The sequence below is a fragment of the Onychomys torridus genome, chromosome 11 (assembly GCF_903995425.1).
Source record: "Onychomys torridus chromosome 11, mOncTor1.1, whole genome shotgun sequence".
In the NCBI taxonomy this organism is placed as follows: Eukaryota; Metazoa; Chordata; class Mammalia; order Rodentia; family Cricetidae; genus Onychomys; species Onychomys torridus.
The window spans coordinates 38,079,821-38,103,387 of NC_050453.1; the positions used below are offsets into that span (position 1 = coordinate 38,079,821).

Below are 23,567 nucleotides of genomic sequence, written 5' to 3' on the forward strand. Positions count from 1 at the left end.
ATACCTGGACACATTTCAGATGTCACATCTCGAAGCAGAGTGCTAACAATTATTTGGCAGAGAAAAGGAGGCTACATCCTCTATACACAGTTCAGCCCCCATTACAATCTATCATTTAGCTCAAAATTACAGAAACTGAAAAACTCTTAACACATGGTGACAGTCGTGGAAACTTAGAGCCAAGAGCAAGAAGTGAACATCATATGGACCATCCTATTCATCAGAGCAGAGGAGAATAAAATGAGCAAACAGAAACCACAAGAAACAGAAAATAAACACTGGCTGAGTTTTTAGCAACCTTCTACTTCCTGTTTCTGGACAGGCCTTGCTGCATTCCTGTCCCTGAATTCTCTACACAGCCAGGGGAGTTTTCTATGGACTGCATAAGCTGACCTCTATTTCTTGTAACTCAAGAGTCCTGCCAAGACACACCACCCACAGAAACTGCTGAAGTTGATCAAAGCAGCACTTCTGCCTGTACGGGATAGCTGAGCTCAAGCAAATCAGCAAAGGATTTGATGAACTATGCTAATTGAAAAACCAATTGTGAAGACAACAATGTGATTTAATCTATAATCTAGACATAAGAAAAGGCAAATACTATGGAAAGCAGAGAAATAAGCAAAACGTCCTAAACTTGAAAACAACAAACTCCAAAAACAGTACATGTAGAGAGTCCTCCTCTAAGACAAACTTTTCCCACATCTACCCATCAACCCCTGTGCTTTAAGACAAAGAATTTTAGAGGATAAGAATGCAAAGATGGGGCAGAACTAAAACTCCGTGGTAGAACACTTGTCTAACAGGAATGAGGCATGGGCTTCATTTCCAGAACCAAAAAATTCCATATGCTGCCAAGAAAGAACAAGAAATGAGCAGGGTGTGTTGGCTCATGCCTATAGTCCCAGGACAGAGGCAGGATCGCTGAAAGTTTACCACCAGCCTGGGCTATACTGTGAGACCTTGTCTCACAAACAAACAAACAAAAACACCAAAGAAACAAAAAAAAAAAGAAAACAAGCAACACAGCTGGAGAGTGGTGGCGCATGCCTTTAATCCCAGCACTGGGAGGCAGAGCCAGGAGGATCTCTGTGAGTTCAAGGCCAGCCTGGTCTACAGAGCGAGATCAAGGACAGGCACCAAAGCTACACAGAGAAACCCTGTCCCAGGAAATAAATAAACTAATTAATTAATTATGAGATAGATAGATAGATAGATAGATAGGCCGACTCTAAGTTAAGTAAGTGCTCAACCTAAGTGGGTGACTTTAGACTTGAGAAGGAAACAACCCACCTGCTCAGGGCTGAGAACACCTTGACAACCACAGCCCATCACCAAGACGACTCTTCTTTTTGAACAGTTAATAATTTCAAGAAAAGGTCTTGAAATAATTAGGTCAAAGAACTTATAAAAGCATTAGCATTTTTCTAAACAGGGTTAATTATAGAACATAATAAAAAATTTTAGTGAAACGATGATAAGATGGAATTTCATAAGCTTTTACTTGAAGATTTAAAAAGACAAGCATGTCACTCTATAAGCTTTAGCTTGTCGGAGGACTGGCTAGAGTTCAAGGCCGCCCTGGACTACATAGTGAGTTCCAGGTCAGCTAGGGCCACAACGTGACACTGTCTCAAATAAATAAACAAACAAATATGGTAAAATACAGTTAGGCTAAAAATAGGGCAATTAAGTGGGGGAAAGAATATTAAAAAAATAAAAGCAGATCTGAAACACTTTTTAAAACCACCAACTTCAAAGAATGCTAAAGTTTGTTCAAACCATTTCACTGACTATAAATTATGTATTATAATATGATAAATATCATATATTACTATCTGAACAGTGAAGAGATATATGCATGAAAATGGCAGGGTAAAATCCATTTATTTGTATGTTAACCAAAACATTAATTAATTAATTGATTAATTTGTTGATTAGTTAATTAATTAATTAATTAATTATAGCCGGGTGGTGGTGGTGGGCGCCTTTAAAGTTCAAGGCCAGCCTGAGTTTCAGGCCAGCCAGAACTATTACACAAGGAAACCCTGTTTCAAAAAACAAAACAAAAAGTAATAATAATAGTGATCATAATAAATAAATGAATAAATAAATGGCTGTCTGCTGTGTATCCATAGATCTGGGCTGGAGAGGTGGTTAAGACCACCAGTTGCTCTTATGGAGAACACAGTTCAATTCCCAGCACCCACATGGTGTTTTACACCTGCCTGCCACTCCAGAGCCTCTTTTGGCCATTGTGTGTACTTCACACGTGTGGTGCACAGACACACATGCACGCAAAATTCCTAGAAACATAAAACTATTAAATCTTTTTTTAAAGTCCTAAATAAACCTTAAACTTTTCTTTTAAAGACAGTCTCTCCTACATAGCCTTGACTGTCCTGGAACTCACTTTGTAGAACAGGCTGGCCTCCCTGGTGCTGGGATTAGAGGTGTGTGTCACCATGCCCAGCTATTTACTGACTACTATATAAGCTCCTCTATGGTACATTTGTTTTCTGCATTTAGGTATCTTTGTACATTAAATGAAGTCTTTAAATCAATCAAAGGGTTACTATGCAAAAAGCTTCCGGCATCAGCCTTTTTAAAAATAAAGAACAAATGGGTGATACAAACAATATATTGTTAGTTTTTACAGACTATTTTCTTAGTAATTACCTGAAACCACAAAATACTAAGTGGCAAGCTTGGGTTTTAACTCAGTAGTGTTTTTTCAGTTTGTTATAATTAGCATAGAGGGAAGGGCAGATTATGAAAATATACGTACACACTGTCTATTAAGCTACCTTTGACCTTGGCCACATCAACTGAAAGATTTCTGGGCCAGTCCTCTCCTAGGACAGCAAACCAGGGAATACAGATGGCCTGAGCTGCTGAGCTGTGTTATGCTGGTCAAAACCCAACACTGGCAGAGCTCACTGTGGAGAAGCCAGTGAATGACCAAACACTCAGCACATTTACCAGAAGCAAAATGAAGCAAGAGCTCAATGTAGTTATTGTTTCTTTAAGGAATCCAGACTAAATTTGGGATGCTAATATTTTTTTATTCATTTAACATACCAACCACAGACCCCTCTCTCAGGAATACTATTATATTAAATGTGTATTCATCTATGCTTTTATTCGATTGGAAGTCTGACTGAAAACAATGTTCTAATTAGTATGATATTCTCAGAATATACATGCAATCCAAAACAGCAGCAGTGGTTACTAACAATTATTGCACACACACATAAAAAAAATCTCACTTTCACACTCAAAAGTTTTTAACTTTTTTCTCTCCCCACCCCCCTCTTTGGACTGAGGATCGAACCCAGGGCCTTGCACTTGCTAGGCTAGCGCTCTACCACTGAGCTAAGTCCCCACCCCCACATTTTTCTTTTTAAAGATTGACAGTGGTGGCTAGAGATCACTGAGGATCAGGATCAGGATCAGACACTCTCAGAGAATGCCTGAGTCTGGCTTCCAGCAGACGGGCCCGTAAGTACCTGCAACTCTGGCTCCAGAGGACCCGAAGCCTCTGTCTCTATAGACAACTGCACTAATGTACACATACCCACAAACATACACATAATTAAAATCATAAAAATAAGTATTTTTAAAGATTTATTTGTTTGTTTGTTTGTTTGTTTGTTTATTATGTATACAGTATTCTGTCTGCATGTGTCCCTGCAGGCCAGAAGAGGGCACCAGATCTTGTTACAGGTGGCTTTTGAGCCACCATGTAGTTGTTGGGAATTGAACTCAGGACCTCTGGAAGAACAGTCGGTGCTCTTAACCACTGAGCCATCTCTCCAGCCCCCAAAAATAAGTATTTTCACTGGGCATGGTAGTGCATTCCTTTAATTCCAGCACTCAGAAAAAGAAAGATCTCTCAGTTGGAGGCAGGGCCAGGGCAGGACCCTCTAACTTTTTTTTTTTTTTTTTTTTTTTTTAATGGTTTTTCAAGACAAGGTTTCTCTATTTAGTCCTTGTTGTCCTGAAACTCACTTTGTAGACCAGGCTGGCCTTGAACTCAGAGATCCGCCTGCCTCTGCCTCCCAAGTGCTGGGATTAAAGGAATTCGCCACCACCATCTGGATCCTCTAACTTAAATGAGGATGTTCATAAAGCTATCTGAGTATCCATAGTTTTTGGAAAGCAGTTCTGTCTAAGCTGTATCTAAAAATTTTCTTAGTCAATTAACATGTGCAATTAGTCTAGACTAATAAAGGAAGAGAAAACTCTCTGGGCTGCAAGATGCCTCTGCAGCTAAAAGCTCTTGTAGCACAGGTCTGACATACTATCTGGAAATAAAAGTTCTTATAAATTGCATAGTGCTATAATAAACTAGAGAACACTTGAGGCAGCTAATATAAATTCTAATACAAGATCATTGGAGCACTTCAATGATATATTCTAATGTTATAAAATGATGCCCCTGCTCCACACAGTTACATGTATGCTATCAGATGACCTTCCATACCTGGGTGTTCTGATGTCATGGTAAAACAGCTACCTACACTTTTCTTTTTGCTCTTGTCTCCTTCAACGTGTCTGTGTGTGTGTCTTGCATGAATGAGTATGAGGGTGAGCTCACCCACACGGGCCCAAGCGGAGGCCAGAGACTGACCTGAGGACGTCTTTCTCAATCTTTTCCCACCTTACTTCCTGAGGCAGGGTCTTTCAGTGAACTGGAAGCTCACAGTTCCAGCTAGAACAGTCAGTCAGTGAGCTCCTAGGATCCATCTATCTGAGTCATCTCCCCAGCCCTCACCTACAAAGTTATATCAAGTAAAATTGTTACTTATCAGATATGTTGTCAGTTTGAAATGTTTTAAACTAACACTATTACAGAAATATATAAAAGTAAGTAAGTAGATGTAAATGATTAAAATAAGAACACCATAACCACTCCAGAACGCCTACCCAGTTCAGGCTCTAGCAGAGGATACAAAGTGTGGTGGGCTGAATCAGAGTGGTCCCTATCAGCTCATATGTTTGAATCTTTGGGCCCCAGTTGGTGGAACTGTTTAGAAAGGATCAGAGAAGGTGTGGTCTTATCAGAGGAGGTATGTCACTGGAGGCAGGCTTTGAGGACTCAAATTCAAAGGACTAGCACCATTCCCAGTGTGCCCTCTCTGCCTGATGGCTGGGGATGTGAGCTATCAGCTGTCCCTCCTGTTCTCAGCCATCTACCCAGCATGGTCCACTACTGAGGCCTGAGTGGTGAGTATTTTACACTCTTTTCTTTTTTTTCTAACTTCTTTAAAAAGACTGATTTATTTATTATGTATACAGTGTTCTGTTCGTATGTATGTCTGCACACCAGAAGAGGGCACCAGATCTCATTATAGATGGTTGTGAGCCACCATGTGGTTGCTGGGAGTTGAATTTGGGAACTCTGGAAAAGCAGTCAGCGCTCTTAACCCTGAGCCATCTCTCCAGCCCCTGTACTACTTTCTACGTTCATAATTTTCAACCCTCCTACCTCAACCACCTGAGTGCTGGGATTACAGGTATGTACTACTATGCCCAGTCAAATAATTTTTTCTTAGGTTTTTCTGGCCTACACAGTGAGTTGCCTGCCAGCTTGTGATTGATATAGAGTGAGACCCTATCTAAAAAGAACAACTACAAAAATTTAATTCTCCTAACAATTAGTGATCACTGCCAGGCATGATAATACCTACAATTGTGGCACTTAAGAGGTGTAGGTAGACTAAAGAGTTCAAGATCAGCCTACAAGTCCCATGTGATGGCACACATCTGTAATCTCGATATTCGAGAAGTGGAGGCAAGGGCATAGGGAATTCAAGGCCATCCTCAGGAATCAAGTTTTAGGCCATCCCAGGCTACAGGAGACTGTCTTAGGGCAATACCAGACTGGGCTACACATAGAGACTGCTTCAATGGACAACTACAGTTAAAATCATGCTATCTTTGGAGAATATCATTTCACTTTAGAGTGTCCACAACTTACTCTGTAAAGACTTAAAAATGCACTACAAGAGGTGGGCAGTGGTGGCGCACCCCTTTAATCCCAGCACTCGGGAGGCAGAGGCAGGTGTGAGTTTGAGGCCAGCCTAGTCTACAGAGAAACAGCCCAGGACAGCCAGGGGTGTTACACAGAGAAACTCTGTCTTGGGGTGAGGGGCAAATACACTTTAGGTACAAAAGAGAAAATTCCAATGATTTAAAAGTGAATTTAGGGCTAGAGAGATGGCTCAGAGGTTAAGAGCACTGACTGCTCTTGCAGAGGTCCTGAGTTCAATTCCCAGCAACCACATGGTGGCTCACAACCATCTATAACGAGATCTGGTGCCCTCTTCTGGCCTGCAGTCATACATGCTGTATACAAAATAAATAAATAAATATTAAAAAAAAAAAAAAAAGAATTCAACTGATCTTTCCACACTGGCTGGTACGCATGAATGTCCTGGCTGATGCTCTCAAGAGCATCAACAATGCTGAGAAGAGAGGCAAACACCAGGTCCTCATCAGGCCCTGCTCCAAAGTCATCGTTAGGTTCCTATCTATAATAATGAAGCATGGTTACATTGGTGAGTTTGAAATCATTGTGAGCTGGGAAAATCATCATGAACCTCACAGGCAGGTTGAACAAGTGTGGAGTGATAAGCCCTAGATTTGATGTGCAACCCTAAGACCTAAAAAAATGGCAGAACTGCTTCCATCCCGTCAGTTTGGCTTCATTGTACTGACAACCTCAGCTGGCATCATGGACCATGAGGAAGCAAGACGAAAACAAACAAGAGGAAAAATCCTGGGATTCTTTTTCTAGAGATATAAAACACATTAATAAAAAGCCTCCATGAACTGTGAAAAAAAAGGGGGGGGGGAATTTAAGAAAAAAAATATTATTAAAAACCTCATAATTTGGGGGGGGGTTAATATAATTTTCAGGAAGGAGGTAGGAAGGAAGCAACACTGACTTGAAATCTTTTAACTGTTGAAAGATATGCCAGATACTAAAAGGTAGAGTAAGCAGCTAGGCCTGGGGATGCACACTAATAATCTCTGCACTGGGCAGGCTGAGACAGGAAGACTACCGGAAGTTCAAGGCCAGCCTACTATCCCAGCAAGACAAACAAAAAAGACAGACATTCAACCCGAGATCACTGGCACAAAACAACAGCTCACCAATAGAGCTTCAACAAAAAACTGACAAGTCATACAATACATCATATTTTCATACCAAAATACGGCCTACTATTTCACTCCTTCTAAATTACATTTCTAAATCATTTCTGGCAAAGCAAATTTTTTAATAGCTTACTCATAATATTAACAATGAAAAAAATTGACACTCTTAGCTAAAGAAATAAATCATGGACTCTAATAAACTTTCTAAGATACATATAATATCTAACTTACATTAAAACCTCTATGGAGAGCCAGTGAGACACTTCAGCAAGCAAAAGCAATCGCTGTGAAAGCCTGATGACATGAGCTCAGTGCCAGGGAGCTGTGACAGAAGGCAGAGCACTGCCAATAACTGTTCTCTGACTTCCATGCACACCTGCACTCAAACACACACGTGCACACACACCCTGCCCATACAGACATTCACACACAATAACAATAGTAAGAATTTAAAAAATCTAAATCTACACATAAACTCAAGAGCCTACCATACTTTTGAGATTTTTGCTCTGTGTGTGTGTGTGTGTGTGTGTGTGTGTGTGTGTGTGTGTGTTTGAAGGTGCTGGAGGCGGCCAGAAGAAGGCATCAAATCATCTGCAGCTGGACTTACACGCAGTCATAAGCCCCCCAGAATGGGATCTAACAAGCAATCTTGGGTCCTCTGCAAGAGCGAGCAGTAAGCACTTAGCTCCTCAGCTCTCTCCCACTCTACACCAGACCTTCTAGTTATGGATTTACATGCTAGGAATTCAGTACACTCAAAATGGGAAACTTTTCCCCAGTTTTTTTTGAGACAAGGCCTTACTACACAAACCTTGCTGGTCTGATACTCACTCCATACCCCTAGGCTAATCTCAAATACACAGCAATCCATCTGCCTCAGCTTCCTAGGGCTGGGATTATAGACATATGCCGACAAAAGGATAGTGATTTACATACTAGTTCTATGACCTAGATTATTTTTTCACAATAATGGCAAATGTGTACTTGATATGCAGACCAAGCTGGCCTCAAACTCAACTGTCTCAGCCTGAGGTGTCTGTCTGTCTGTCTGACTTCTGGCATGCTGGGTAAGTGCCTGACCACTAAGCCATCTCCCTAGCCCTCTAGAGCACCCACTTTTGTCTCCTTACGTACAAGCAAAAAATGTCTTCACATTACTAACCTCAGCCTCCCCCAGTGAAACAGGGGGACTACTGTTAGAAACGTGGCAGATTATGAAATGAATGGATACATACTGGCTCAGTGGTAGGATAGTCTGGCTTGTATGAGGCCCTCAGTTCAATCCCTAGACTACCCCCTTCCCAAAATTAAAAAAAGTACTTACTTTACTTTTATTCTTCCAGTATTTATTTCTTCTCTGCTCACACTAGCCTTTGGCTATTATATTAAGATCCCATCCATCTGCTAACTTCCAACCTTGCCAATAAAATCATATTCCCAGTTACCCAGGTACAAAACCTTGATGTTAACTTTGACACATCCTCATTTTTAATAAGAATAGGAGCTGGAGAGATGGTTCAGTAGTTAAGAGCACTGGCTGCTCTTCCAGAGGATCTGGGTTCAATTCCCAGGACCCACATGGCAGCTTACACCTATCTGTAACTCCACTACCAAGACTTCTGACGTTCTGTATATCACACAGACCTACATGCAGGCAAAACACCAATGAACATAAAATAAAAATAATAATGAAGAAGAATGAGAAACAGGTAAGACGCACTGAATTCTTTTCATAAATTATTTATTTATTTATTAAGGCAGGGTCTCACTGTAGACTAAGCTGGCCTTGAACTCAAAGAGATCCATCTGTCTCTGCCTCCTGGGTGCTGAGATTAAAGTTGTGCACCATCACACTTGGCCCACAATGAACTCATAATATGTGCAAGGCATTATTCTAAATGCTTTGCATACATTAACCCATAAAATACTAGGTACTCTTATGACTCCTATTTTACTGAGCCTAATATATAACTTGCCTAGGGTCACACAGGAAATAACAGTCAGATTTCAAATACTGACACAATGGTCCCAGGGTTCCCACCTTCAACAATCCCAATGAGAACTATTAGAATCAAGTCCTTAGCCAGGCCATGGTGGTCCATGATTTTAATCCCAACAGCACTTAGGAGCCAGAGGCAGGTGGATCTCTGTGAGTTTGGGCCAGCCTGGTCCAAAAATCAAGTTCCAGAGCAGCCTGAACTGTTGGGGGTTGGGGGGGGGGGCACCAAGTCCTTTAAGTTCCTGAAGTTAGGATTCACGTTCACAAGGCCCTCAGAGCCCAATAGGTACTCAAAAACACTTATTCCCTGAATGAACAGAAATACCCTTGAACTAACCTCTCCTATTTCCACTGCTTCTAATGCTCTGACTTCAAAGCCAACTGCCCAGCCACCACCTTTCACACTTGAGTATATTGACAGAACCTATAAACTAGAGCCAATCAACTAAAATGATGAAGCTTTCTGCCAGATTTCCTATAACCCAGTCTCTCTCAATCAATTAAAGGTTTTCTTCCTATCACTTCTCACTTAGAGTCATAAAATTACAAACTTAAAGGGCATCTCTTTCACAGACAAATAAAGATGGCAGCTGGATTCTCACTTCCATAATCCCAGCATCTGAGTCCAAGGGAGGAGGATGACTGCAAGTCTGAGGGTGGCCTGAACTAAACAGAGGACACGTGTGCATGCTGGCACACCTCTTTAACCCTAGCACTCAGGAGGCAGAAGCAGGTCAATCTCTGTCAGTCTGAGGGGCACCTGGTCTACACAGCGAGTTCCAAGCCAGCTAGGGTTGTGCAGTTGGACTCTGTATCACAAAAGAAAAAAAAAAAAAAGGAAGAGGAAAATGCAACTAACTACTCTTGCAGTTTTGCTCTCCTGTCTCCTGACTATCCATCCACAACTTCCCATTTTCCAGTTGTCTTCTGCCTAGCCTGTTCTTTTCCAACTCCACAGGCTCAAATCCTGTCCACCCTTCATGACTTCTTCTTTCTTACAGACTAAAGGAGGAGGAAGGGGTCACTGCTGCTCCTGGGCCACACTTAGGTAATTCCATAAAGCAAAGCTATGTGGATTTCTTCCTGAAAACTGTTAACTCTTTTCCCTATTTTTTAGTATTTTAATAAACGCTACATGAATAGTACCTGCATATAAATCCATACACCTTGAAGAACTGCTCAAGCACTTCTTTAATAGTGAGCATAGAAAACTAAAATGCCCCAAACCGCCCACCTCCTCCATTAAGAAACAACTCTGGAGCTGGAGAGATGGCTCAGTGCTTAAGAGCACCCACTGCTCCCCCAGAGGACCTGGGTTCAATCACCAGCACCCCATGGCAGCTCACCACCATCTAGTTCCAAGAATAGACCTGATACCTTCCTTCTGGGCTCTCTGGGCATCAGGTATGCATATGGCACACAGACATACATGCAGCAAAACACCTGTTCAAATAAAAATTTTAACTGTTTCTTAAAAATTAAAAAAGGAAAAGGAAACAAAGGTCCAAATGAAGAACTCAGATGCAACTCGATCGATAGCTATAAAACCCTGGGATCATCTTTTTGCATACTACCATCTATCATCACTTCCTTTGAAAGGTCCTTTCTTATGCCTAGTTTACACTTCTTATCCTTCCCTTCCTCAAACTATGTGGTGTGGGACACTGTATATTCTTTATTTTGCTTTTACATGTATTGTCAGTGAAACCGTAGTTTGCTACTTCTCGTCTAGTTTATACGAGCCAGGCTTTTCTATAGAACTGACAGCTATATCACCAGCCTCTTGAGGGTATTAGGATATCTCCTGCTTCCCCCCCCCCCTTCTCTATTCTGCCCTCCTCTAGAAAAGTGCTCTAAAAAAATGGTCAACAACACTATAGAGGAACAAAAGAATCCACTTGGCTGGGGGGGGGGGGGGGGGATTAATACTTTTTTTTTTTTTTGCTTTTGCTGCTGGGGCTTGAACCCGGGGCCTCAGTCATGCTGTGTGCACTGCCACTGATTTACAGAACACCCTTTCTTATACTCTATTTCTGTTTGTTAATTACATTAGTAGAACAGTAGCTCGTGTATATAATAAAGACACACGATTTAAAGTGTGTGTGCTCAAAATCTGTATTTGTTAAGAGTTCAGAGACACTGGACCGACAAAATGGCTCAGTAAGTAAAGGCACTTGCCTGCAAGCCTGATGATGAATCCAATACCTGGAACCCACATGGTGGAAGTAGAGAAATGATTCCCCGACCTGTCTTCTGAGCTCTGCATACATGCGCCCGCACACATACACTCACACACAAAATAAATCTAATTTTAAATAGTTTAGGGTCAGCTCTTCTGAAAACTGTGTAAGTTCCAGGCTACCTGGAGCACCGATGCATACACGCACACACAACTGCGGCTCAAAGAAAAACTCACATTCACATATCCACATGGAAGCCCTAGACATACCCACCCATCTACAGCCCCGCCAGCCATCTCAGAATCCTGTGTCCTACTCAGATACACAGAATAGGGTGGTCTGGCAGAGCCCTTCCTTTTTAGTTTAGGGGAAATACTCTGGTGAAAGTAAAGAGATGCTAAAAAGGGTTCACAGTTGCCCATTCTAACACTGCTCCCTGCCTGATTTCATGAAACACATACGGAATATGCCACGATCGCTTAAGATGCAGTACCTATTTCCCAACTCCTCAGGGCACGACTCGTTCCCGTCGTTAACAACCGGTTTATCCTCCCACCTCCTGAACCTGAAGCTCATACCTGCCTTCATCCTTCCCTCCCTAGGGATACATACTATCCCTTGTCCCACAGTCCCCCCGCACCGTCCTGTCCCAGGACAGCAGACAGTCTCGCTCGGGTCCCGAAGACCCCTGCCTGCTCTTGCTCTCTGCCGCCGCCCCCAGCCGCTGCCAGCCGGGCTGGAGAGCCGAGCCGGGCGGGGGGAGGGGTGTGCCTCGCCTCCCGTGACTGGCCCAGATGGCAGCCGATTCCGCCCCCACTCGCGGGCACCCCTCCAGCCCTCGCCCCCCGAGGGCTGCCCGCCCGCCGCCTCGCCCCTCGCCCCGACCCCACCCCACCCCTGGCCTCCCCGTCACGTCCTCCGCCGGCTCCGGACACACTCACCGTGCTGGGTGAAGACGTTGAAGCCGGTGTCTGCGGTACGCCCCGCCGGGTCCCGCCTGCGGCCCGAGGGCCTGGCTGCGCTGCTGCCCCGGATCCCGCGCGGCTGCGGCTGCTGGAGCCCGGGAGCCTCCCCGACGCGGCCCACCTGCTGCCCCATCCCGCCGCTCGCGTACTCCCGCGCCCCCGCCGACCCCTGCTCACATTCCTCCTCCGCTCCGGCCTCGGAGCTCCTGGCACCGCTCCGGCCTCTCCAGTCCAAGGCCAGGCCGCCCCCAGGCCCGAGTCGCCGGCGGCTCCGCACGCGGACTCCTTACAGCCGCCGCCGCGCTGCCTCCCAGCGTCTCACAGACTCTCCTTCTCCCTCCCCCTCCGGCGGCTCCGCGCCCCAGCCGCCGCCGCCATCTTTAAACCACCGAGCACAGGGCGAGCGTGGGACAGAGCGTCTCCCGCCCCCCTCTCTCTCGCCCAAGCACCTCCGCTACTCGGAGGGCGGAGCTCCAGGTGGCCCCGCCCCGCGCCGCGCCCCGCTGGGTGGAGGCCGGGGCCCACCGAGCCACCGAAGCTTTCGGGGGCCCTCGGGGGCTTCACTGCGCCCGGCCTCCGGGTCCGAACCTGCGGGTGCGGACGTTCAACCCACGTTCGGCTCCACACACCACCCAGCCTTGGGGGAGTGTGGGCCCCCAGTCTTTCCTGTCCCACCTCCACCTGTCAAGTCAGGGGAGGCTCAGAACCCACCACGTGCGTGCGCAGCTCAGCTGCAAACAGCTGAGGCTCTGAATCCCTGCGCTTCGCTGCCATTCCACTGAGGAGTCCTTCACTTACACTTAGCAGCTGGCCTAGAGGGAAGTTTGAAATGGCACAAAATTCATGGGGCGATGGTAAAGTGCAGGCTTAACTTAATTTGAATTGGGGGGATTATTTCTTGAAGTTAAATTGCCTTCGCCTAGATTGCGTGCCCTTTGCGGTGTTATTGGCAAAGCAGTTGTAGCCCACTTCCTCATACTACCATGGATTGCTCTTGAAATCTTCTGCCATCTATCTAACCGCATGTGTTTCTATTGGCTATTAAACCCTTGACAGTAAAGCTAATCTCCCCACAGACATGTTTCCTCACTGTGCACGAGGTCGGGCCCTCCTTTGTTGACAAGGAAAAAAATATCTCTTTGACCTCATTTCTGAGTCAGAACTTACTCATCTTTAGCTTGTTGTCTAAATAGTGACCCGAGCGGAAGAGAAGTGATTTTTATTGACATAAACCCGGTGTGCAATTGTCTCGCCATCCCACCCCCACTGTGTTCGTTCATCTGAAGGTTGGGACAGTTGTTTTTTTAATCCTCGAAGACTCCATGATGCTTATTTCCTGCTATTCCTTTGACTTCCTTGTTAGCTGTGTTTTCAAAAGGCTCAGTTACTAGACATAACCACTTGAAATTTTGCTTTTGAATAAGGACTGGAGCCAATGGGTAGAGTGGAGGAAATACCACAGGAAGAGAAGAGTTAGCAAAATAGGTTTCATTTCTTTTGTAGAACCACGCAGGATCAAAAGTGTGTGTTGGTGCGACTCAAACTCAGGGAGTTCCAGGGAAGTGCTCTACCACTGAGCTACCAACCTCCAGCTGATTTCAGTATAGATATTCACTATTATAAGAGCCTTAGGGGCTGGGGAAAGGTGGGTTAGTGTCAAAAAAAGTACTTGCCCTGCAAGCCTGCCCACCTGGACTTGGAGCCCCAGAACTCACACAAAAAGCTACTAGTCGTAGTGAAAAGCCAGATGCACTCGCCCAAGCTCTGTGATCCCAGTTTGTCTACAAGAAGGGAGGAGGCAGAGAAGGGAGGGTGCCAGAAGCCCACAGGCCAGCTAGCCAGGCTTACATGTGCACGCGCGCGCACACACACACACACACACACACACACACACACACACACACAAGCTAAGAACACTATAAAATTATTCCATTGCCATCCGAGGTGTGGCCAGATACTCTTTTTTTTTCTGGGAGTCATGTACCCTTGCCATTCTTACAGTCCAGAGGAAGGAGGATCACAAGTTCAAGGCCAGAGTAACTGCATAGTAAGATCCTGTCTCAAACAGCAAAAATCTCACACACACCCCATGCTGTGGTGTTTTCTTGAGTTCCTGTGTGGTATTCCTAACTGCTAAGAAAGCTGAAGCAGGGAGATCACTTGAGTCCATGAATTTGAATGAGAGCAGCCTGTATGACCGCAAAATGTTGTCTCAAAATATGGGGGTTTTTTCTTTTAAGTCGCAAAATGGTAGCAGCTACTGAAAAAAATTAATTCACAAGGCATAAAAGATGATCATAGAAATAGAATTTGTTTTACTGTTTAGTTTTCATTTCCCCAGGGAATTTCAATTTGGTGACAACAGTTTAGTTGCTCTGCTAATTCGTGAATGATGGACAGTAATTGCTGTGTAGAACAGTGCTGTGGTTAAGGGCAGGGACTCCGAAATTAGAAGGCTTAGACTCAAGACTTGGCTCTGGTGGGACGAGGGTGTATGCCTGTAACCCCAGCGACTGTGAAGGTTGAGAGCAGAGATCAAGCCAGCCTGGGCTAGATAGTGAAACCTTTGCATAACAAGGAGCAAGCAGAAAAAGCAGGGAGGAGGGACCGGAGGAAAAGAAGAGCATTTGGTGTAAAACAAACAAACAAACAAACAAACAAGTCTTGCCAGCCATGACACAGCACTCAGGCAGAGGCAGGTGGATCTCTGTGAGTTCAAAGCCAGCCTGGTCTACATAGTGAGTTCCAAGATAGCCAGAGCTACATAAAAAGACCCTCTCTGATTAAAAAAAAAAAAAAAAAGTCTCATGTAAATATATACTATTAGCACAAAAAATATGAGACAAAGGAAGAAGAATCAGAAATTCAAGGCAAACCTCAGGTATGTGAAACCTTGTCTCACACAAACAAAAATTAGTAATACAAAAGCAATAACCAAATAATGCTTATGGAGTCCATTTACTTGTTTTTTTGAGACAGGGTTTCTCTGTAGCTTTGGAGCCTGTCCTGGAACTCGATCTGTAGACCAGGCTGGCCTCGAACTCACAGAGACCCGCCGGCCTCTGCCTCCCGAGTGCTGGGATTACAGGTGTGCACCACCGCCGCCTGGCTTTGGCTATTTTTTTTAAATATGGTTTTTTGTTACTTGAGCTTTTCATGTGTGTACACAATGTCTGTGGATGATCTCTTCACGTCTCTCCTCTTCAACTCTCCCTGTCCCTGAGTGTGGACAACCCGTCTACCAGTGGGCATATCCCTAAGGAAACACTACTCTCCCTCCGCAGCAGCCTCCAGCTATTAATAACTTCTCAGCAGAAGTGAGGCCTTATGAGCACCCCTCTATCCATGCGAGAATCCGACTGGCTTGATCTTATACAGGTCTTGTGGTGATACGTACAGGTGCCGGGAGCCCATAAGTGCAATGGCCATGTTATGTCCGGATATGACCAAGGTTAAGAGCAGCCCGAATCTGTGGGTATAAATATACATATTTAGAAGGTGATTTGACAAGCTCGCCATTACGCAAAGCAATAGTAATAGTTTATAATAATAGTAATAGTTCCCCACTAGGGCCTGTGAACTTCTAGCCATGGGCTTTTGACGAGATTAACAGTACCGGGCATGAGTTCCTTCCTATGGAATGGGCCTCAAAACCAGTTTTTAAAAGATCACTTGAATAACCCCATGACAGTTATTGCACTAGTGGGCACATCTTGCCTGATAAGTCAGTGTTGTAACATTCAGGGTCCAGCAATGGGTAACACCACTGCTCTCAGTGGTCTACGTAACATCTTTCAGTACCATGAAAGCTAGCCTGCTGAGAGGAAGTTTCCCGACAAATTCCAGATTGAATTCTCTATGTCCTACAACCAAAGTGCATGGTGTCTTCAGCAATAGGATCATAGTATCTAGTAATGGTGGGTGATTAAAAGTAATAGTAGGGCTTAGTGAGATGTTCCAGCAAGTAAAGGCTCTTGCTACCAAGTTTAGTTGTTGTAGAATAGTATTTTAAGGTGTGTTTCATTTGTTTATGCTGAGGAACATTTGTTTTAATAGTGCAAAGATGTGTTGCGTTCTATTATGTTGCATTTGTTTAACTCTGTGAAGCTGTGTTACTGTGCCTGTCTAAAACACCTGATGGTCTAATGAAGAACTGAATGGCCAATAGCAAGGCAGGAGAAAGGATAGGCAGGGCTGCCAGGCAGAAAGGATAAATAGAAGGAGAAATCTGGAAGGAGAGGAAGAAAGAGCAAGAGAAAAAGGAGAGGAGGATGCTAGGGGCCACCACACAGCCAGCCATGGAGTAAGAGTGAAAGTAAGATATACAGAAGTAAGAAAGGAAAAAGCCCAGAGGCAAAAGGTAGGTAGGGTAATTTAAAGTGAAGAAAGCTGGCAAGAAACAAGCCAAGCTAAGGCCGGCATTTATATATAATTAAGAATAAGCCTCCAGGGCTGGAGAGATGGCTCAGAGGTTAAGAGCACTGACTTGCTCTTCCAGAGGTCCTGAGTTCAATTCCCAGCACCCACATGGTGGCTCACAACCATCTGTAAATGAGATCTGGTGCCCTCTTCTGGCCTGCAGGCATACACGCTGTATACATAATAAATAAATACATCTTTAAAAAAAAAGCCTCCATGTGTGGTTTATTTGGGAGCTAGGTAGTGGGCCCTCACAAGACCAGAGAGCTAAAGAGCCAGAAGAGTAGTAAGTAAAAAAAAAAAAAACAAACAAACAACAAACAAAAATCAACCAACGACACTTAGTAATCTGAGTTGGATCCCTGGGACTCACATGGAAAGAGAGACAACACCCTCAAATTGTCCTCTGACCTCTACACGTGCCCCATGACATGTTCACACACACAACGAATAAATAAGTAAATATTTAAAACAAAACAAAAGCAAAACAAAGAAAAACAGCTCCTGGTCAAGAGAGCTAATTAAGAAAAAGTGGGGGGGGGAGCAATTGCCTATGTGGGGAGTTTCAAGGGCCCCGAGACCAGTAATGTCGGGAAGTGTCAATGCCTGACACTGAGATTTTCACTTGCTAGCCCATGTCTTATGAGAGAAGCCTTGTTCACCCATGCAGAGTACTGTGTTCAAACTCTTATTACTTATTTATTGTACAGGGTTTCACTATGTAGGCTTGACTGTCCTGGAATTCGCTATGTAGATCAGGCTGGACTCAAACTCATGGAAAGTTTGGCCTCTGCCTCCCCAGTGCTGAGATTAAAGGCGAGCAAGCCACACCCAGCTTTATCAGGTTTGTGAATTAGCTTACAGAGCAGTGTTTAACCCCCCCCCTGCTTTCCTTCCCCCACTCTCCTGCCCCCATCAGCCCTTTAACGTTCAACTCCCAGTATTCCCCTTCCTCCCCACTTCTTACACATGTGCTCTACCACCTCTTCCCCATTGCAGCCTGCTCCTCCCCGTCTCTCATAGGCTCTTTCTGGCTTCCTGTCTCCATTCTCTGATTTTGAGAATCTAGCCCAGGCTGACCTCAAACTCACAGCACTCCTTAGTGCTATGATTCCAGTCATTGCTACCATTGCTGGGTTTTTGTTGGTGGTGGTGGTGGTTTTTTTTTTTTTTTTAAAGGCAGGGCCTCTGAAGCACTGGTTGACCTGGTTGACCCGGAGTCTCCATTCTCCTGCTTACCTCAGCCTCCCAGGTGCTGCCACGCCTACCCCCATTGATCCCTAAGATCCCGTTTGGACCAATGCAGATATTCTGTAAGTGGAGACTTAGGACCCATCCGTGATCTTGCAATGTTTTCTACTCTTCTGTTTTCAGAATGAAAGGAGAGCTTTGAGAATTCAGAATGGAAGGCAGAGAATAGACTAGGGAGGGACTGGTTAACTAAGTGCAAAAATAAGATAAAACAACCTCCCACAGTTTATTATGATAATCAGGGGATACAGCAGCGTTCCACATTTAAAACAACTCTGTATCATCTCTACCTGAACTGGAGGAGGCTGGGAGTTTTAGACAGTCACTGGGCAAAGAAGGTAACAGAGAGTTAGAGGTAGGCATAGGCACATAGTCCAGGGCTAGAGCGCTCATCTGTTGTGTGCAAGCCCCTGGATATGATCGCAGAAGAGGTGCAGAGGGGAAGGGGGAAGAGAGGAGAGGAAGAGAGGGGCATGCAGGCACGGTGCTCAGAGGCTCAGAAGAGCCTTAGCTGAGAGACTTCCTGCTCAGCACCCTTGCTGTCCTCATACAGAGCCTTACCACTTTGCAAAAGCAGGGAACTGCTGAGCCGTGCCTCCCTGACCCCTCCCTCACCTCACAGGTCTACATTTCCAAGCTCTTGTCATATTGACAGTTTTCATAGGAGCTCCCATATTCTCCTTTTCTTCACGTCTAGATGGACGGACAGTGTTGTCAATGCAAAGCACAGCTCTCACTTCAGAAGGAAGCCAGTGATGAGTGACTGTGGCCCAGCGACATAAATTCAGGTTGCCCCAAATAACATGTTTAATGTGGAAGTGGTTTCATGAAGTCTTCCTCTTACAGAACACAGAAAATCATAGTTGAAGGCACTTTAAAAGTATGTTGACAGAAACATCATGTAGGCAGGTTGTAGGAAGCTCTCTCTGCTATAGCTTTCAGAGGCTAACGGATGATATTCTTAGCTGGAGGGGGACAGATGAGGAGAGGTAGGACACAAAACTAGTGGTCAGCTGAGTTAGTACACGCCGAAAGGTTTTCCCTGATAGTCACAAAGATGTAGGTCAAGGGGCTGGAGAGACAGATGGCTCAGCAGTTAAGAGCACTGACTGATTGTCCAGAGGACCCTGGTTCAATTCTCAGCACCCAGAGAGTGACTCACAACCCTCTGTAACTCCAATTCCAGGGTACCCAATATCCTCTTCTTACCTCTTTGGGCACCAAGTGCCCAGGCGATGCACAACACATGACATACATGAGTACAAAATACTCATACACATGAAGTATTAAAACCATTTTAAAGGTCAGACACAGAGGTGAGCAATGAATGAATGGCTGTTAAGTCTGTAAAGACAGCACAAAATAACTTGGCTTGGGATCTGTAACATTCCAACTCTCAATAATCATGGGGTTCTAATCAATTAGCCTTGTAAAATCTTTAATGGAGGAATGACTATTTTCTGGGAATTTAATTCACATTGTTATGTGGGACACTGTTACTTTAGGCTCAGGTGATTTCTCTGCTGGATTTTGCTACTACTTAGCCTCCTCCTGCCCTGTCCCCACTCAGTCCCTTGCCTTTAGCAACCCCCAGTTCACTAAACAGAAACTCTTTGTGGGCCAGCAAGATGGCTCTGTATGTAAGAGCACTTGCTGCCAAGTCTTAAGAACTGAATTCAGTATCCAGGACTCACCCGATATAAAAGAAGAGAACCAACTAACTCCCAAAGGTTGTCCTTTGACCTACACACACACACACACACACACACACACACACACACACACACACACACACACATTAAGCCCTGCAGTGGTAGCACATGCCTTTAATCCCAGCACTCATGAGGCAGAGCCAGGAGGATCTCTGAGTTCAAAGCCAGCCTGGTCTACAGAGCAAACCCAGGACAGCCAGTGCTACACAGAGAAACCCTGTCTCCAATAAATAAATACATATATAAACAAACTTTATTCCTCATTGCTTAGCATATACTCTTTCTCCCCTTTGTTAAAAAAAAAAGTCTAAAATTTCATATACTGTTTCAAAGTTGTTTTCCAAGATGCTTTGGGTTATAATCACCTAACAGTCTTTCAGGTTCTGGTCTGCCCACCTCAACCTTGCCTACAGTAGGTACACATGCTTTATCCAGTCAACCTAATTCTGGCATGTCTCCTTTGAACTATGACTTTGTAATAATTCTCCCAGTATGGTCCTAAGTGCCCCTCCCCTTTATACTACTCAAGAGACTATGCAGATCCTGCTTCTGCCAGAAGAGAGACCTAAGGGTTTCCTGGGAAATACAACTGCTGACAATTCTTTGCCTATAAATTAACTTGCTTTCATCTGCATCTTCCAACTATGATCAATTCCTTATTTGAGAACTTCATATATAGATATTATGTGTTTTGGTCAAATCCATCTCCCAATATGTTTAATGTTTGGTATACAGCTCAGTATCATAGGATTTGAGATAGTGTTGGAGGTCATCTAGGTTAGTCTGGAATCTCTTCTATAGTAATTCCAGTGAGGGAATCAATTTATTTTGAAGGACTATGGTTGTCTACCAACCAAGTTGGTGTAAACAAAGCCCTGGGTTCACATAAACCAAGTGTTGCATGTACCTGGAATCCCAGCATCAAGGAGGTAGAGGCAGGAAAATAAGGAATTTAAGGTCATCTTCTGCTTTATCATGAGTTCAAGACCAGCATGGGCTACAACAGAATCTGTCCCAAGAAGAGGAGAGGAGAGGAGAGCCCACTTGCAGCTTCTACTTATTCCCTCCTGGTCCTGGTCCTACCCTCCAGCTGCACAAAGCAAATCTTGGTCTTTCTTCTACATGACAGTCCTTGAAACACTGGGAAGCTGTCTTGAATCTCCCAATCTCTTTTTCATTACATACATGCATATGCTAGTATGTTTAGCTGTTTATGATATGTTTTGTGTGTATTTCTTCTTTAAAAAAATAACATTTTCTTTTTTTACTTTCATTTATGTGTAAGTGTGTATCTGTATGGGTATGTGTGCATGAGTAATAGGTACCCACAGATGCCAGAAGAGAGCTTCAGATAGATGCCTTGAAGCTAGAATTACAGGCAGGTGTAAGCCACCTGATGTGGGTGCTGGGAAGTGAACTCCTGTCCCCTGGAAGAATAGTTTGTACTCTTAACTGCTGAGCCATCTCTCCAGCCCTCTGCTTATATTCACCTACCTGTTCTGAAAACATTTGTGTAGACAAATGGAACGGGAAGAACACTGTCATTGTAAGCAGAGTATTTCTCTGAAGCTGTCTTCACATGCAGTCCTTTGGATTTCAACTGTGCTTTCTCTGCAGTGTTGCATTAAATCTTTAAAGGCCTATAGAATGCCAAATGCAGTCCCACTTCTAGATCAATACTTTATAAAAGTTGTTTTGACAATAACGAGGGGGAAGCAGAGAAGGAAGAAGAGGGAGAATTTTATCTGGCTGAGAGAGAATCAGCCATTCTCTTTGAAGGTAGAGAGATGGAGTGAGTGACCTCCTGTTGTTTCTTTTAGCCCCAAGAGTCTATCATTCAATATTTCTCTGATTAAAAAACCTTATAAATTATTAAGAGACTGTTTCAAACAATTGGCAAAGTGCTACACAGATGTTACCAATAGCACTGTCTATTCATTTTAAATTAATAAATTAGTACTCACTTCCCTCTCAATGGTAATAATGAAAGAGCTGACTAACCAATCCATTTTACATGGAACGTATCATCAAGTGCAGTATAATGGGTTCAGTTCTGGGCTGGAATTTATGTGAAGTGGGGTTGTTTCAGTAACCCTTTGTTGCATGACAAGCCATATGTGAAAGAAAAAAAAAAAAAACAGCTTAAAACAACAACGATTCATTGGGAATGGTACCCACATCTATAATCCCAGCATTTGTGAGGTAAAGATAGGAGGATCAGGAATTCAAGATCATCCCCAGCACAAAAGTGAGTTCAAAGCCAGCCTGAGCTACATGCAACCCTGCTTTAAAAACAACAAAAAACAGCCACCGACTTATTACCTTGTGTATCCTGTGGATTGGCTAGACAGCTCTGGTATCTAACCTTGGTTATATCTGGATGATTTTGCTGGAGGGTCAGCTGAGCCGAAGGGGATACGATGGTTTCACTCACATGTCTGGCAACCAATGCTGCTATTAGTTGGAGATTCTGAGCTCTCCTCTCAAAGGCTTCTTGCTCTAATCTGAATTATACCCCTCCCTCTATTCCGATATTGAGGTCCTGACCTAGGATCCCACACTGGTTTGGAGTCACCATATAGCCCAGGCTAGCCTAGAATTGACACCAATCCTCCTGGTGCTAGATGCTCTGTCCTGCAGAGCTTGGTCCTGGAAGCCTGATGGCAATGACTTGGTAACAAAGACATGGCTAATGAAGACACGATAGATACACATACAGAAAAGCCAGGACTGGGTGGGCTGAGTTTGCTGTGCCAGATGACACCTGGAAACTCAGAGCATTTGTTATGTATAGCATGAGAGGAGAGGTTAGCTATTCTCAGTAGGAGGTCATTGTAGGGTTGTGGACATCCCGGATGAGGAAGCTGCAGTTGCTAGTTTTTGCATATACTGGTCAATTGTACTTAGACCACAGGAAGGCTTTGCTAGGCCCCTGAGCCTCACTGGGGGATCCTGTGCCATAATGGAGTCCCTGACATGGCTGTGCCCATGTCAACAATATGCATTCACTCTTGATTTTATTCATTCCCTGGGATTATAGGCATGTGCCTGTAGGACCAGATTGTCATGTCTCGGTAAATCCAGTAAGTCTGAGTGTCTCTTGTCATTGCTAGCATCACTTGTAAAAATCAAGGTGCTAGCCATCCCATTTCACTTTGGTACCCAAGATGCGGTGCTGTGGATGATTGATTGATAAATAAAATGCTGACTGGCTAGTAGCCAGGCAGGATGTATAGGCAGGACAAAGAGGGAGGAGAATTCTGGGAAGTGGAAGGCTGAGGCAGAGAGATGCTGCCAGCCATCGCCATGATGAGTAGCAAGATGTAAGTTACGGTAAGCCACGAGCCACGTGGCAAGGTATAGATTAATAAAAATGGACTGAGTTTAAGTGTAAGAGCTAGACAGTGGTAGGCCTGAGCTAATGGCTGAGCAGTTTAAGTAACATAAGCATCTGAGTGATTATTTTATAAGTGGGCTGCGGGACTGCGGGGGCTTGGTGGAACCCAGAGAGAAACTCTCCAGCTACAATGCAGAATTCATAGAGATCTCAAAGACAAACACACATAAGTTTTGTCTGGATAGATGGCTTAATATACATACATAGCAGAAAAATAAATGAATCTATTAAAAATAGAGACTGAAATGACAGGTGATGCACACGCCTTTAATCCCAGCACTGGGGAGGCAGAGGCAGGTGGATCTCTGTGAGTTCGAGGCCAGCCTGGGCTACAAAGCGAGTTCCAGGAAAGTCTCCAAAGCTACACAGAGAAACCCTGTCTTGAATAAACAAACAAACAAACAAACAAACAACTATAGAGACTAAAGGCAGCACTATGTTTAGTGTCAGTTGAACCTAACACGAATGATCTCCCTT

General features: G+C 44.2%; 1 protein-coding gene and 1 pseudogene across 7 annotated transcripts in view; one reads left to right on the plus strand and one right to left on the minus strand.

The window, feature by feature from the left end:
- Nucleotides 1-12,690, minus strand: part of Abl2 (ABL proto-oncogene 2, non-receptor tyrosine kinase) — a 98,744-nt gene extending 86,054 nt beyond the window's left edge. For all 7 annotated transcript variants that reach the window (XM_036202217.1, XM_036202214.1, XM_036202212.1 and 4 more), the window contains exon 1: nt 12,288-12,690. In XM_036202217.1, the coding sequence (XP_036058110.1) occupies nt 12,288-12,444 (157 nt within the window). In that variant the 5' untranslated portion in view covers nt 12,445-12,690. The remainder of the gene's footprint in view (nt 1-12,287) is intronic.
- LOC118593032 lies at nt 6,428-6,802 on the plus strand (annotated as a pseudogene).
- Nucleotides 12,691-23,567: the final 10,877 nt, after the last annotated feature.